Source organism: Mesoplodon mirus (assembly GCF_964341445.2).
Source record: "Mesoplodon mirus genome assembly, chromosome: 2".
In the NCBI taxonomy this organism is placed as follows: Eukaryota; Metazoa; Chordata; class Mammalia; order Artiodactyla; family Ziphiidae; genus Mesoplodon; species Mesoplodon mirus.
In genome coordinates, this window is record NC_138977.1 from 117,867,042 (window position 1) to 117,882,472 (window position 15,431).

The 15,431-nt window shown below is 44.1% G+C and overlaps 1 protein-coding gene across 3 annotated transcripts in view; it reads left to right on the forward strand.

The window, feature by feature from the left end:
• The window catches only part of TARBP1 (tRNA guanosine 2 -O-methyltransferase TARBP1), a 66,779-nt gene extending 51,665 nt beyond the window's left edge, over nt 1-15,114 (forward strand). The window contains exons 23-30 of one of the 3 annotated variants that reach the window (XM_082635080.1): nt 4,355-4,441; nt 6,452-6,648; nt 8,195-8,276; nt 10,244-10,415; nt 13,339-13,530; nt 13,715-13,839; nt 14,257-14,393; nt 14,728-15,114. In XM_082635080.1, coding sequence (XP_082491206.1) covers nt 4,355-4,441; nt 6,452-6,648; nt 8,195-8,276; nt 10,244-10,415; nt 13,339-13,530; nt 13,715-13,839; nt 14,257-14,393; nt 14,728-14,896 — 1,161 coding nt within the window. In that variant the 3' untranslated portion in view covers nt 14,897-15,114. Of the gene's footprint in view, nt 1-2,042; nt 3,716-4,354; nt 4,442-6,451; nt 6,649-8,194; nt 8,277-8,498; nt 8,597-10,243; nt 10,416-13,338; nt 13,531-13,714; nt 13,840-14,256; nt 14,394-14,727 lie in introns of those variants that run through there. The other 2 variants (XR_014295267.1, XM_082635081.1) reach the window with 2 other exon arrangements.
• Nucleotides 15,115-15,431: the final 317 nt, after the last annotated feature.

Sequence of the window (15,431 nt, forward strand, 5' to 3'; positions counted from 1 at the left end):
GCCCTCTAACATAATCGCTTCAAACTTCATCCTGTATGACATGAAATTGATGAGCGTGTCTTTGCCTGAAATCCCTGACACACACACACACACTCACACACACACACACCCCACACCCCCCGCGGTCCTTCACTGTCCCAGGCTCCTCTCCTGAAACCTGGGTGTTAGGATAAGTGTGGCAGCGTCATCTTCACAATGATCTTGAAAAGTAGGTCGGAATTTTTACATTTTACTTAGTGAAAAACCTGAAGTCCAGACTTCTCTCTGAAGTCCAGAGACATTAAGTAACTTGTCACACCACTAAGAAGTGACAAAGCTCTGATTCAGATGTCTGTTTCCTTTCAGAAGCTGCGTTCGTCTTCACTCTTCCAAGGTTCCTCTGCTGGCTCTTCCTTCTTCTCTTCACGTCCATAGAATTAAGAAACGTACTTTGACATTTTTTCCTTGCATTGCTTCTCAGACCTGTTGCTTTATTAATCTTGTTTGTCTGCTCTCAAGCGGGTGGGCGCTGCCTCAGAAATTCTCACGGAAGGCCCCTGGTTCTGGTGTGCTTCCAGCCCCCCTGACTCTCCTGTCCCTGGTCAAGCCACCAGTTCCGTCCCATTTTCCCACTCTGCTCAGTCTCTCGTTTTCCATAAAGAGCTCTCAGAGCTGGTATATTCTCTTCACATCTTTTCCTTGTGGACATCAGGGTTTTTCACTGTAAGCAAGTAAAACGTTTGCTGATCGAATCAAAGGGATGGAAACCAGACAGCGGAGATGGGGGAAATGAGGTAGCTTACACAGTGCCCAGAAAGCTGCAGAATCCAGCTTGGAAAATAGGCAGGAACAAGGTGGGGCGTAGTGGTTTCCAGAACTGTAGCCACAGGCGTGCCGTAGAGCAGGTCCACCAGGGACATTGCTTCACCCCACTGGCCGCCTGGTGCCATCACGGCAGTGCTGCACCTTGGCCAGCCATCCGCCTGCCGCCTCTGCCGCCTGCATGGAGTGGGTTCTCTGTAGGCTCTGCCTCTCTGGCGTCTCTGGATCCAGGTCAGGTGACTTCTCAGCTGCAAGGAGGCTGGGAAAATGAATGTCTGGCATTTCCAGCTTCTCACAAGACCTATAAGGTGAAGAATTCCCTGAACTGGGAAGGGGATTCAGAATAGATACCCCCAAACAGGCAGTGTCCACTACACCCTTTTCCTCCTTTATTTGAAGCAGGTGACCTTAGCTTTTATGTTTCCGAGAAAATAGCAGTCATCGCATAGGAATACCTTTACCTTCTCAAGAGCAGGCACGCAAATAAATATATAGGGTTGGCCGAAAAGTTCATTCAGGTTTTGCCATAACATCTTCTGGAAAAACCCGAACAAACTTTTCGGCCAACCCAATACCTTGTCCATATCCACCCAAGGCTGCTTCCCTCCTATATCATCAAGGACCTGAATCTGCTGTTGAGGTAATTCCTCTGCTTGTTCTCCAGCTTCTCTTCCTGTCTGCCTTCTCGGGAACCTTAGCCCTCAGTCTCTCTCCTATACCTAGTGTCCCCTTCTTAACCAGATGGTTTCTCATCCATTGTTACGGGTATTTACACTGAGCTGCTCCTATAGAGGACGCCTGTAATCACCTATATCCCTACCCTGTCAGAGCCGGACTTGCTGAAAGAAGTGTGTGTATGCCACAGTTTCGGGGTTTTCATGTTCTCCTCGCCCACAGTTCAGTCCAGCGGACCCACCTCCAGCTCGGTCACTTTTCAGACGACCCTTTGCCAGGGTCGGTGGTCAGCCTCCTGCTTCTTGCCATCCGTCCATGCTGCAGACGACCTCCTTGTTCCTGGTTCAGTAACACACTTCCCTGGTTCCTCCTGCCCGTCTGTTTCTTGTTTTCTGTGTCCTTTCTGGGCATTTCCTTCCCTCCCCAGCTGTTAAATGTTAGTGCTTCTCAAGGCTGGGCCGCCTTCTTTCCTTAATTTCTCCTTGTTTTATAGTCAGTTTTATCTGGGTCTTGGATTCACTTATTATCTGATGTGAATGACCCAATAATTTATATCTCTCTTTCAGACATCTTCCCCTAAATGCTCCTTCAGGCTGACTGCAGCCACGCCCGGCCTGGCCACGTTTGATGGAGCACAGCCATGCCCGTTCATGTATCAGTACATATCGTTCATGGCTGTGTTTGAGCTAAAAGGACAGAGTCGAGTGTGTGCAACAGACTGTATGGACCTCACAGCTGTATTTTTATTCACTGTTCGGTCCTTTACAGAAAGCTTTGCTGACCCCCGCTGCGGACATTCTTCTTGAATGTTTATAAATCATCTAAAACTTGGATGTCTGACACCAGGTGCCTTATATTTGCCCCAAACTTGATCTTTTTCTACTATTGTAAACAGCACCACCGTCTATACAGCTGCACAAAGCAGGGAACTCAGCGCTTTTCCTGACTCTGGACCAGATCCTGTCACTCTTACCTCCCGAGTGTTTCTCAGTCACCATCTCCCGTCTCTGCGCTTGGCCTTGGTCCAGGCTGCATCGTCCACTGCACTGCTCCCCTCGGTGGACCACCTGTGTCCCCTCTTCCTCCCTTTCAATCTACTCTCCACACCGAGGCCAGAGCAGGTTTTTCAAAATGAAAATGTGATCAGGTCGTCCACTTTCTTAAAACACTGCTGTCAGAACAAAGACCGAAGCCTTGAGTGGCCTGCAGGTCTCACGTGGCCTGTGCCCTCCTCCCCGTCCAGTCCATGTGCCCCATGTTCCCACCTCTGCACTTGAGTCATTGATGCATGGATGGGCTCAGTTTTCTGTTGCTGGAACATTCCAAAGGCCAGGGGAGTGAACAACAGCACTCTGCTATTTTTCCTGTTTCTGGATTGACTGGACCAGGCTGGGCTGTTGTTCATGTGGTATCCACTGGGCTGGGACCTGCAGACGACTTCTTCAGCCACGTGCTTGTCACCTTGGCTGCAGTAGTGGGGACAGCCACAGTGCCGGGCACCACTGGTTCTACAGCTGTCCCTGTGGTCGCTCAGGGTGCCAAGGACGAGCATTCCAGGAGGGCGCGTCTTGGTATATCCGCGCGTTCCCAGCCTCTGATCGCGTCCAGAGCAGATGGCGTGGCCACGCCCCCCAGCTGGGAGGGGCCTGCATTAGGGCCTGATTACCTGGCAGCTTGCTTCATCGCGGACCCCCCACATGGCCGAGTACCGCTCTGACCTTTTCTGTTCTTTCTCCTCTTTGCCTGCATAACTGCTTCTCTTCCTTCAGATCGCAGTTCATGTGTCGTTTGTGTCATTTCTTAAAGGAAGCTGCCTCCCTGAGTAGTTTAGATCCCCTTAGTGTGGGTGTTTGTAGCACATAAATAGTTCTTTTTGTAATGGGAATTTTAATTTATTGTCTGGTTTGATTTTGTCTTTCCTCTCCATTAGACCCTAAGCTCCAGGAAGGCAGGAATCTTACTTATTTTTGTTTTCCTCTGTTTCCGCCACAGTAACTGGTCCATGGAAGACAGTCAATAACTAACTACTAGTTACAAAAAGGAATTAATCATCTGATTCGCCTTTTGGAACAGTTTCTGAACTGTGGTGTCTGTAGTCTCTTTCCAGTCTACCCGGCGTCCGTCAGTTTTTTATCATTAAAATAATGTGTAATTCCAAGTCACTATCATAGGGAAGGTTTCCGAATTCCAGTTGAACACTCTTATAAGTAGCGTTTCATTGAGGCTCTTTTTTGTTTGTTTGTTTGTTTTTTGCGGTACACGGGCCTCTCACTGTTGTGGCCTCTCCTGTTGCGGAGCACAGGCTCCGGATGCGCAGGTTCAGCGGCCATGGCTCACAGGCCCAGCCGCTCCACGGCATGTGGGATCTTCCCGGACCGGGGCATGAACCCGTGTCCCCTGCATCGGCAGGCGGACTCTCAACCACTGTGCCACCAGGGAAGCCTCTTGAGGCTTTTTGTAAGCAGCTGCAGGGCCCCATTTAACCTCTGCTGCTCCCCTCCGCACGGGGGCCTTTGCCTCCCGCTTGCCTGTCTTGGTTCATCTTGCTCATCTTCACCTGTTCCCCCCCCCCGCCCCGTTCCCCTGCCCACCTCCGCTTTCTCCAGCCAGCCCTTCTCTCCCTGCAGTGCGCTCACCCTGGTCTCCCCCAGTTACTCCTCGCCTGAGTGGTTAGCGGGCGTGTGTCTGATGAGTGTTGTGCGTGCGGGCGTTTGGCTCTGGGACGTTCCTGTGCTTTCTCGCTTTTCCTCCTCTCCTCCCACCCAGGCCGTGGCTCCGTCGGGGAGGATCCAGCCCCAAGTGTCCAGCCCGGTGCCTTGATGTGCACGGGCTCACGGCAGCTTTGAATGACTGTTTCGTGTATCTGATTTATTTTCAGGCTGAAGAAAACCTTAAAACAAGCATTTGTACATTTTTATCAGTTTTGTCGCATTTGGACATCATTACTGAAAATATTCCAGAGAAGGTGGGTTTATATTGTTTGTGAGAAGAGTTCAGACTTGACTATCAAAATAGAACTTATACATTTGTGCTGTTTTCATTTAGAGTAGTCCTTGTGTGTTTTGCAGTTTTTCCCCTTCCCTTCCACTCCCCTCCTAATGGCACACGCACTTAGACACAAACGCACAATAAGGTGTTACCCACGGGCACACACACACTGAGATAACAACTGAGCCCATGTTAAATCTCTAGACAAATTAATGGGCAACTTTTAATGATAGGATGCTTAACTTTATACAAGTATTTACGTAAGATTATTTAAATAAGACATCCCTCATTGCATTTAACTATTCCTTGGCTGGCAGAGTTATCTAACAAATGCTTGTACAAAGAAACTCATGGTCAGAGTATTAAAAGCCATTGTGTTATTGAAGGTTTATATACAATGACTGTCATTATTCAGAGTGTGAAAGCCAGTTCTTCATCTTTCTCAGGTTTAAAGCATCTTCCCTAGATAAGTAGAGATCTTAGCTAATTCTGGTTAATCACTATGGCAACTGTGGAGAATTCAGGAAAACCTGCTGGTAAAGATTTAGAGCAAGATTCTATATTATTGAATCTACATAGAATGTACTTATATGTTGTAAACTCTGGGAGAAACTTAACACAGTCGACCCTCGGTCAACACAGGAGTTGGGAGTACCGACCCTCTGCTCAGTGGGAAATCCACACGTAACTTTACAGTCACCGTAATACAAGGTTCCTCATCTGTATCTGTGGATTCAACCACCCGAGGATCATGTAGTACTGTAGTACGTCTTTAGTGAAAAAAATCCACGTATAAGTGGACCTGCACAGTTCAACCCCTGCTGTTCAGTGGTCAGCTGTCTGAAATAAATGTTGTTTAGTGTTGAAAGTGAGGTAAAAATATTGGGGGGATAGGTTTCCTAGAATTTTTCAAAGTGTTGTCTTTAAGCACGGTAACAATCAGATTTCGTTGTTAACCTATTTCATCAATCCTAAGAACAGGTCTTTCTTCCCACCACATTTTAACCTCAAAAAACCATGATAATATCTTAAAATTGATGGTGTGTTACAGTGTCTGTCAGCCAGATGGCAGTGTGTTAGTTATAGTTATGTGAAAACTTGTGTTACACCTTCTGGTAAGAGTTAAGAAAGCTCTAGCATCAGATAATAGCAGTTGTTATCTTTCTGTTTTAAATACGTGCAGGGAAGAGAGTTGCTTACAATCTGTTGAGAAAAGTAAGATAGACAAACTGTACTATTGCAGGGCTCTTAGCTTGGTGCAGCCTAGTAACATTTACAGATGAGCCGTTTGGTAGGAGCATTAAGGTAGCTCCTGATACTGTATTAAAAGTTTGAGCCCATCTGGCTTCCACATTAATACATGTCACTTCCTTTGCCTTTCAATATCTGTTGAACTGTGTGGTTTTAGAAATCAGGGATTATCATTGCATAAACTCTCCTGGCTGTGAAGGTGAAAAACTCTGTGAATTCACAGGAGAAGACTACAGGGAAGTTTAAACTCTTATTATTTTTCTCCCCACTTCTTAATTTTCCTGCCACCACTCAGTGCTGTGTGGGTCCAAGGTCACCATTAGAGGAAACAGAGTAGTTCAGACCAGGGGAAAACAGCACTTTATGAGGTACCTTCACTTAACATTTCTAACTTTTTCAGCCCATGGTAAGGTAATAAGTGATGGAGACTTCTTAAAACACTGGTCATACAATGGTTAGCATGAAAGTACTTCATTCAGATTAACCTAGGTACTGGAGTATGGGGGAGAACATGTGTGGCAGCGTATGGTAAATAAAAACTAAAGAGCTGGGGAGATACTTTCCTTCTTGAGGAAATCACTCCTGCCCGTGAATCTGTCTGAGAATGACGATGCAAAACCAGTGAAATAAGATTTTACTTTGTAGCATTTTTGTCACCTGTACTCCTTGTTCTTGGTCATACAGTCAAGGGTAAAATGGTCCATGTTTACATCTGAAGAATGTTTCTCCTTTTCAGAAACTAATTCTGAAGCAAGCCCTTATTATCGTACTGCACTGGTGTTTTAATCACAATTTTAGCATTCGACTGTATGCCTTAGTTGCTCTTAAGAAAATCTGGAGCATGTGTAAGACATTGCACATTGAAGAACTTGATGCTTTGACTTCCATTATTGAATCCAGTCTGAATCAAGTGGAAAACATGCATGGAGCAGGGTAAGCAGGCCTTGTCCCCTTACCCCTCGGTCCAGCATTGTGTGCAGAGAGGGCATAGAGGGTGCCCAGCTTTAGCAGCTTCTGTTTGGCCCATCACGCTGCAGTGCACAGAGCTCAGGTCAAGCAGCATGTAAGCAGCTCACTACTTGACGTGCAGTCAGCTCCGTCACTGACCTTTTTCTTTTCTTTTTCTTTTTTTGCTCTTTAATCCTTGATCTTTGATTTAGGGACCTCTAGATGTTTCTCTTCTGCGTAGCCAAATGTTTTCATCCTCTGTTGTCAAAGAACTGCTGAGAAGCAACATGACCCAACTCTAAAGCCATGCTTATAACCCCTCAGATGTCCGGGTTAAAGCTAGAAGCTCTTGCCTTTTCTTTTCTAAGAGAACTTCTCTATCCCCCAAACAAAGTCCTACTCAGATGCCCAATATCCAACAGATACAACACCGCTGCTGGGATGGAGTAGGTGGGGGTGCACAACTCAATAGGAAAACCCAGGGGGATGGGCGCTCGGACACATACTGGGGTGTTGTCCTTTGAAGAGACCCTTGAAAGCCAAGGGGCAGAGAAGACAGGTGCATAAGGAGGGGCCAGCCTCTCATCTCAGGTCTTCTCACCCCACTGATGATGAGGCGCAGCCGGCAGTGACAGGAGGGGCTGGGAACTCGGGTGAAGAAGGTACGTTGGCCAGAGCAGGAGAATGAACTTGCCGGAAGGCATCTTGAAATTGCTGCTTAGCTTTTGGGTTGTTGGTCATGAATTTAAACGGAAACCTGCCGGTGGCCATGTTTTGTAATTTTTATTCCTCCCTCTTTTGCCTTCTAAAACTTGACAAATTTTTGGTTTTTGTTGTTTGTGATATTACTTTCATTTGGCTTACGAAAGTTGGTACAGTTTGGCTGCGTGTCGTGAATCTTCAGGGTAGAAAACGTGACTTACGTGGACTTCCCTGGCAGTCCCGAGGTTAAGACTCCGCGCTTCCACTGCAATGGGCAATCCCTGGTCGGGGAACTGAGATCCCACATGCTGCGCAGCGCAGCCAAAAACAAAAAAGTAACTTATGTAACGATTTTCTCTCCTGAAAAAAAAAAAAAAAGCATTTATGGCCAGAGAGAGACATAAGGATCCCAGCCTAGATTTCTTCCATGGTTCCCTTTTAGAATTCTTTTTCCCCAAGCCCGGGAGTTGTACCTGCGGCAGCTGTTCCTGTGAGATTTTCCCATCGTTGTCTGTTGACTGATGACTGTCTCTTTGATGGAGTGGAGACCTGAGTTTCATTCTTGTTGAGTCACTGTTTGATGTAGGACTGTGAGAGAGTTATTTAATTTCTTTGTCTGTCGTTGAGTTTCATTTCAAAATGTCAGATTTAGGGTCAGCTTTTAAGGATGTTGATCTTGGAGATAGGCGTTATAAATCTTGGGATAAAAGTCACAAGATTTTCCATTCATTCTAAATTCTGCAGTTCCTCTTTAAGAGAGCTACTTGGTCTTCCCCCTTCCCAGAGTGGGTTCACTAGTCTGTACCTCACGTGTATCTTTAACACTTAGGAACGCGAAGAAGAACTGGCAACGAATCCAGGAGCATTTCTTTTTTGCATCGTTCCACCCACTTAAGGACTACTGTCTGGAGGTGAGCAGAGAATCTCATTTGCGAACTCTCTTCCGTATCTTTAGTCCCGGTGCTTCCTTTCTGCCGCGGTTGTTGAAGGGATATGAGGTTAACTGTCCTTACAACACTGCCTTCACGTCGTAAAGCGCTCTGTGTAATTTTGTCACTTCATGCAGATGGCTGCTTGCGCTTCACTCTTCAGCAGTGAAAATTGGCTAGTCATTTTCACTTTCTGTTTCTCAGGCAGTGTCTGGCTTGTAAACACTGGAAGGGGAAATATTTAACTCTGAACAGAAATCTGTTCTGACATTAAAAGGAAATGAGTGAGAACATTTGTGCAGGTGAGATTTGTTGTAACGAAGCCCATTGTTATGAAAGAGCGAAAAGATCTACTCTTCTGTTAAGTGCCTATTTTAGGCTCTGGATGGCTGGAATTGTATAGCAAATGATCCACCATCTCAGTGATCGTAACAGAATGTGCTTACATAATTTCTTTAAACTTATTACAGTTAGCATGTGAATTAATTAACTTAATATATAGATTATTAAAATTCGTACATATGATATTACTTTCTCCCTTTTTCGACTACAGTTATAGTGTTCTGCCTTGGAATTTAAAACGTGATCTAGGAACTTGGAAGTATGAGAAACTTTAGCTACAATGCATAAGCAGTTTTCTTTGTCGTTGGGTTGTGTGTGTGTGTGGATTACTAATAAGCTGGCCTTTAAAAAAAATACAGATCTATATGTTGTGAGATAGTCATCATAGAACATTATTGTGTACTTTGTTGCTTCGTTGCAAAAATTACTTAGGATTTTTCAAATATTTTAACGTGCTCTGTTCTGTGTCCTTTAGCGCCCAGAATGCTTTGTTTGACATCTTTCTGAAGGACTCTTAATAACTCTCTAGTGCTAAGTCAGCCTTTTCTATTCAGTTCTCCAGCAGGAGTAAGTCCCTTGCTTCCCCTTTCCTTCATCCTGACTTTGACTGCCTCACCCTCATATGTTTTATATATTTTATTCTCTATTAATTATACGAACCATAACTGTACATATCAATAAAATAATGGCACACAAGAACTCTGTTTATACATTTGGAGCTATACTTGGTACCTACTTAATAAACAGTTGCATTCATTATGCCAGTTTCAATTTGCACAAATATTGCTAATAAAGAGAAAACCATATTCATTCTAAAAACTTTTATGAAGTTTTTATGAAGGCTTGGACATTGTTATAAGTTTATTACTTTATTTTTAAATTGCCTACTGTGCTTCTGCTTCCTATGTGCCTTTTCACATTTGAGGATTATCTGGATCTCAGTTTTCTTGTCATAGGTAAGAAAAGGGAAGGAGGATTGTTATGTAATGACTGAATAACTGCTGTTCACAGTGGTGTCACACTGTGCAGTTTACAAATCACTTTCATGTGCTCTTTTAACCTGATTTTACCCTCATTTTACCAATGAGGAAGTTGAAGCTGAGAAAGGCTAATGGCTTGTCTAACGTCACACAGCTAAGATACAGTCGAGGCAAAATCTAGATTCTAAATTTGTATTTTGGCAGCAAGAGTAAAGATCTGGCATCACAAGAGCTCGAACTTGATTGCTTATGGAGGTGTCTGGTTGTCAATAAATAGCATTTATCCAAATGTTGTCCAACATTAATGCTGATTAATTCCAAAACACTTCTTGCTTGTGTTAAGAGCATGGTGTATATTATGTTACATACAGTTAGAGATACTGGAGTGGAAGATCTGCCCGCTCTCAAGGATTTCCTAAATTAATCCCTTAATTTCTTAGAGAAGATAAGAAGTATAGATAGACAATTGCTACAAGGTATAAATGAAAGTATGTAATTTGATCAGATGTGATAGTTTGGGAGAACACATCAGTAATAATAATTAAGTTGTACTTTAAACATGTTATCATGTATTTCTTTGTTATTTTTAAGGGAAAAAAATTTAGACTTTTACAATTCTCCTTTCAGACCATATTTTATATCCTTCCACGCCTTTCCGGCCTTGTTGAGGACGAATGGATTGCCATTGGTAAATTTACCAGGTTCACTGACATTCCTTTAGATGCAGGATTTCAGTGGTACCTTTCTCCAACTCAGCTTTATGAACTAAAACCAGGTGACTGGTCCCAGCAGGACATAGGTAAGAAAAATTTTGGTTTTACTTTCTCTCCCTGTTGCCTTGGTCAGGCTCACTGATTCACCTTACTTAGAATAGGTGGTCGATAGTATCACTTTTTCATTGATGTGGTGAATTCTGCTCCTCCACTTAGAGAAAAGACAAAGTGTGGTGTCACTCTGACTAGTACTTTCCGTTGACGTTGGCTTTGCTCTTAATAGCCAAAGAGAGCTTGATCTGCTTTACTATATAAAGCTAAAGGCTTCTGTCTTCTTTGAAGTATTGATAATTAATATTCATTGCTCTTCTACTATATATTTCTGAAAAAATATAGATATAAAAAGGGGCCAAATTAAAAAATCTCTTTTCTTGTCCTATCTGGGAGTGAAGCAGAGCTCTTCGTTCCCTGCTCGGTCTGGCTGAGCATCCCTCATCTCTTAGCCCTCTTTTCCCTATGGCTCCAGCCCTCCTTTCACGTGCCCCCGCCCCCATCCTTCCCTGCAGCTTTCTCAAGGACCCCCCTTTCCCTCTGTTACTTCTCATCCTCCTCCTTCCCTTCACAATCCAGCTGCCCCAAAAAACCGGGATCAAGTCCCCCGCCCATTTTTAAAATCACAACTAACCTTAAGAGATGTGTAGTAGTGATCTGCATTCTCAGCATTTCTGTCACTCACATTTTGTCCTCCTTCTGGCTTCCCCAGCCCATAAGCATCATTAAAACTTCTTTCAGAAAAGCAGAAATTGTCTTTGTCTGCTTCTTTACAAAATCTAAACAGATGCTCTTTTCTTACCATACCTGACCCTATGTAGCATTTATTTGCTCATTTCTTGCTATCCTGATTTTTCTCCTCAGTCTGACTTCTCACTCTCCTTTGAGTTCCCCTCCCTCATCCCTTATATTTATAGTTCTCTCAAATTTTAGTGTTTTCAGGAATCCCTTGGACATCATGTTAAAAGTACAGATTCTTGGGTCCCACCCTTAGATTTTTGTCTAGAGGAGAGTTCTAGGAAAGTGCATTTTTTTATCAAATACTCCAGATGGTTCCCTTTAAGACTATCACCTTAAATTTATTTACTGATTGCCCCCTGTGTGCTCAACAACAAAGGCCCTGCCCTCAGGGCGCTTACATTCCTACAGGGGGACAACCCTAAACAAACAGATAAGATGTCAGGTAGTAAAAACTACTATGGAGAAAATTAAGCAGAGTAAAGAGGGTGAGAGAGGATTAAAAAGACCTTTTTAAGGAGTTGACATCGAGCAGAGGCTTACATGAAGTGAGAGCAAGTCAGGCAAAGCCTGGGAAGAGCAAATGTGGATTTGGGGGCAAAAGACAGTGACAGGAGCCTTTTCAGGGTGGAGGGGCCAGCCTGACCGGGAGGGGAGGAGAGGGGAGCAGCACATCTGGACGTCTTGTCTGAGTTCTGCCGTGGCGTGAGTGGGGCAGGCAACTGGGGAGTTATTGGATGGGGAAAAGACTACAGAGGTCTTTCTGTTTGTTTTGTTTGTTTTTGGTAAAGAGGGGGATATTGCAACAGGGTTTCTCTGCTGAGACGTGAATGTTAAATGCTTTCATTGGCCTGGTTTTCTTCTCATTCTGTTTGCTCTCCCTGCACATTTTTATTAATTTCCACAACTGGAAACCACCTATGTAACTGCAACTTTCAGATCTTTATCTCTGGCCAGCCTCTTTCCTGAGCCTTCTGGACGCTTGCATCAGCTCATCTATAAGCTCTTTAAACTCAGTATCCAAATCCATGTTACCTTTCTGCCCAGACGCACCTCTTCTAATCCCCTTCCTATTAGGGGTCTCACAGGAGTCATTCTTCCGCTGTCCCTCTAGCCACATCCGTCCGTTATCGGATCTTGGCGATTCTGCCCTTCCTCTTCAGCCCCTCTTGCAGAGACTGTTTCTGTCTTTTCTGGGCTAGTGTGAAAGCCTCTCAGTGGTTTTCCCTCCCCAACTTATCCTCCACATCGTTTTTAAGAGGTGGTTTTTCTGCAACACAAAACCAGTGCTGTTACCCCCCTTCTTAAAACCCTGTACTGCCTCCTGTCTGTAGAATAAATTCTTTATCATTTTATACACAAGGCCCTAACGACCTGGTCTGAGTCCCGTCCCTCCCTCCGAGGCAGGCTGTGAGTGACATCAAGGCACCACCGCTGCCTGCGACCTGCTCGTGCGCACGTGTCCACAGTTGGCCCCGCCCTTCCCACGCTGCATCTTGCTCTTTTGCCCCTCCCTCCCCCAGACATTAGCAACTCCTGTCTGTGTGGGCACACCCTCAGTATAGTACCGCGTCGTGGTTCCCTGCGTGTCTCTTCCCTCCCCAGTAACCTAAGTGCCCCCGTTTGCACAGTCAGGTTTGGAGTGGGAAGGAGAGCCTGGAAGGAGAGTCTCAGTCCTGAACTAGACATCACAACGCAATTAGACAGGTCAATAACATCCGTGTACTCATCGGGGTAGCCAAGAGATAACTGCTCCAAAGAACAGTCCTCGTTTTTAGAAAAGGTCCCCCACGTACTTGGAAAATAATTTAAGATAAAGACTATTTATGTTGTTTTCCGGCATACAATATTTCTACAGAAAATTCCAATCTAATAACACCATTGTTTGTAAGATACGCCATTATTTTATGTAACTCTAAGAAAAAAATGCTACCAAACCCATGATACCCTTACGGATTCTAAGATGCTTCCCAATTTGGGGTATGCTAAAATGGAAAAAATGTGCATCTTTGATTTTCATGAAATGTTGTCGTATTTTGGTTAGCAGGGTAGAATTTGAACATTTTAAACTGTTACTGAAAATGACAATTGTATCTGAATCCAAGTAAAGTTCTTTAGTCAGTGAATCTCATTCTAAACTATCATTTTAAGCTCTGAAAAAAGTAAATATGCAGGTAAATCAATAGAGAAGGAGATTTATATTTTCTTTTTCTTTCCCAGGTTCTAACTCAGGCGAAGCAGATAACGAGTCAGAGTGGAGTGATGTTCAGAAGAAGATTATCCCATGGAGAAACAATGTTCCCGACTTAGACCTGGAGCTGGTATTTCAGGATCGTGCAGCCAAACTTGGAAAGTCACTCAGCAGACTGATTGTAGTGGCCTCACTCATTGACAAACCAACCAACTTAGGAGGTAAAATTAGAGTTTCCACTGGGCTTGCTTAACATCTTCTGATCCTGAAAATTTGTAACTGACCCAGTGCCATTTGTGGCCTCTCTTCCACATTTCCCCCTCTCCGGGAGCTTCAGAGGAATGCCTGGGACCTAGTGAACTTGGCCTTAGACTGGCGGCAGTAACCCCGGCTTGTCCTGTGCAGGGCTGTGCCGGACCTGTGAGGTGTTCGGGGCCTCGGCGCTCGTGGTTGGCAACCTTCAGTGCATCAGAGACAAGCAGTTTCAGCACCTCAGCGTTTCAGCAGAACAGTGGCTTCCTTTAGTGGAGGTGGGCGCAAAGTGATTTATTAATAAAATTTTCATTTGCTAGACTCTTTTGTAGTACTCTGTCTTCACGTTATCAACCCTTTTGCAGTAGTCCAGCCTTTAATGGCTTAAAGATAATACTGAAAAGTAAAATACAGCCCACTCTGTTCTCCTATTCTTATTATCTTTCACACTGTTGTATTTTTAGAAATCAATAATGTAGAATTCTTTTCAGTAAAATGTGTCCTGTTATAAGTCACTCTTGTTCGATAAATTTATGAGATGTTGGGAGCGTTCTTTTTTATAGTGTATAATTCTGTCCTTTTCCTTTGAACAAATTTCAGTTTCATGAAAGTGTTTTTTTCTTTAACTGATTTTACCCCCAGGAGGGCTGTAAATGAATGATTTAATATTCTGCTCTTTGTAAACGAACATTAAGGTAAAACCACCTCAGCTGATCGATTATCTGCAACAGAAAAAAGCAGAAGGTTACACCATCGTGGGTGTGGAACAGACTGTGAAAAGTTTAGACCTAACCCAGTACTGCTTCCCTGAGAAGTCTCTACTCTTGTTGGGGTAAGAACACTGTCTTGAGAGTCTGTCTAGAAAACGTTCCAGAAGGTTTACAGTTTTACCTGGACTCTTGATCATACACCTGTACCTGGCTTTTGACTTGCAAGGTTTATGGAAAGCCCCCCTAAGTTTTCATTTTATTTCACCCGTTTGGAATGGTCAGGTAAACACAGAATTGACCCATAAACCTTCTTGTTACACTCGTCTTTATTTTCCTGGTACCATAGACTTGTGTCATTTTGTTAACCTGTCTCTTCCAGTAACATCCAGGATATCTGAGAAGAAAACTGTTTATTATAAGTAAACTAACCTTTCTTCTCCCATTTTTCTGAATCAGAAATGAACGGGAAGGAATTCCAGCAAATCTGATCCAGCAACTGGACGTGTGTGTGGAAATTCCTCAACAGGGCATCATCCGTTCCCTCAACGTCCACGTGAGTGGAGCTCTGCTCATCTGGGAATACACCAGGCAGCAGCTGCTGAAGCAGGGGGACCCTGGGTCCTGAAGTTTGTGCCTTGTCTGAGACGAGTTATCAAGTTATCGAATTATCTATCGGTGCTGTTGAAACATTGTTTTAAAACTATTTGGACTGATGAGATAGATTCTGAAATCTGTTGGGATAATTTGCATTTCTTTATTTGCAGTTTAATGCCAAAACTTTGTCATGTGCCTTAACTATATTGCTGTATGTTGTCCCCTTTAATAAACCTTTTTTAAAGCTAAGTTGTATTGCTTCTTTACTAAAATATTTTAAGCAGTTGTGGAAATAAAACAATGTATTTTAAAAAGATCATTTCTTTCCTAGAAACTAGTATTGTCAGAAGTGTGGATCATGGTAGGAGGAAGGCAGAATTAAGGCAGCTCTGATTATCTGTGAATACCACACCCCTGTCAAGAGCAAGCACAGGGCCGGGGGGTGGGGGGTGGGGGGAAGCAGAGCTTCAGTGTGAGGAGGAGTCGTTGGCCTCTTTCTGCTGATTCTGCGCAGGGAGGAAACATGCTTGGCAAGGTGCCAAACCAGCTTCCCTGTGAAGTTCACA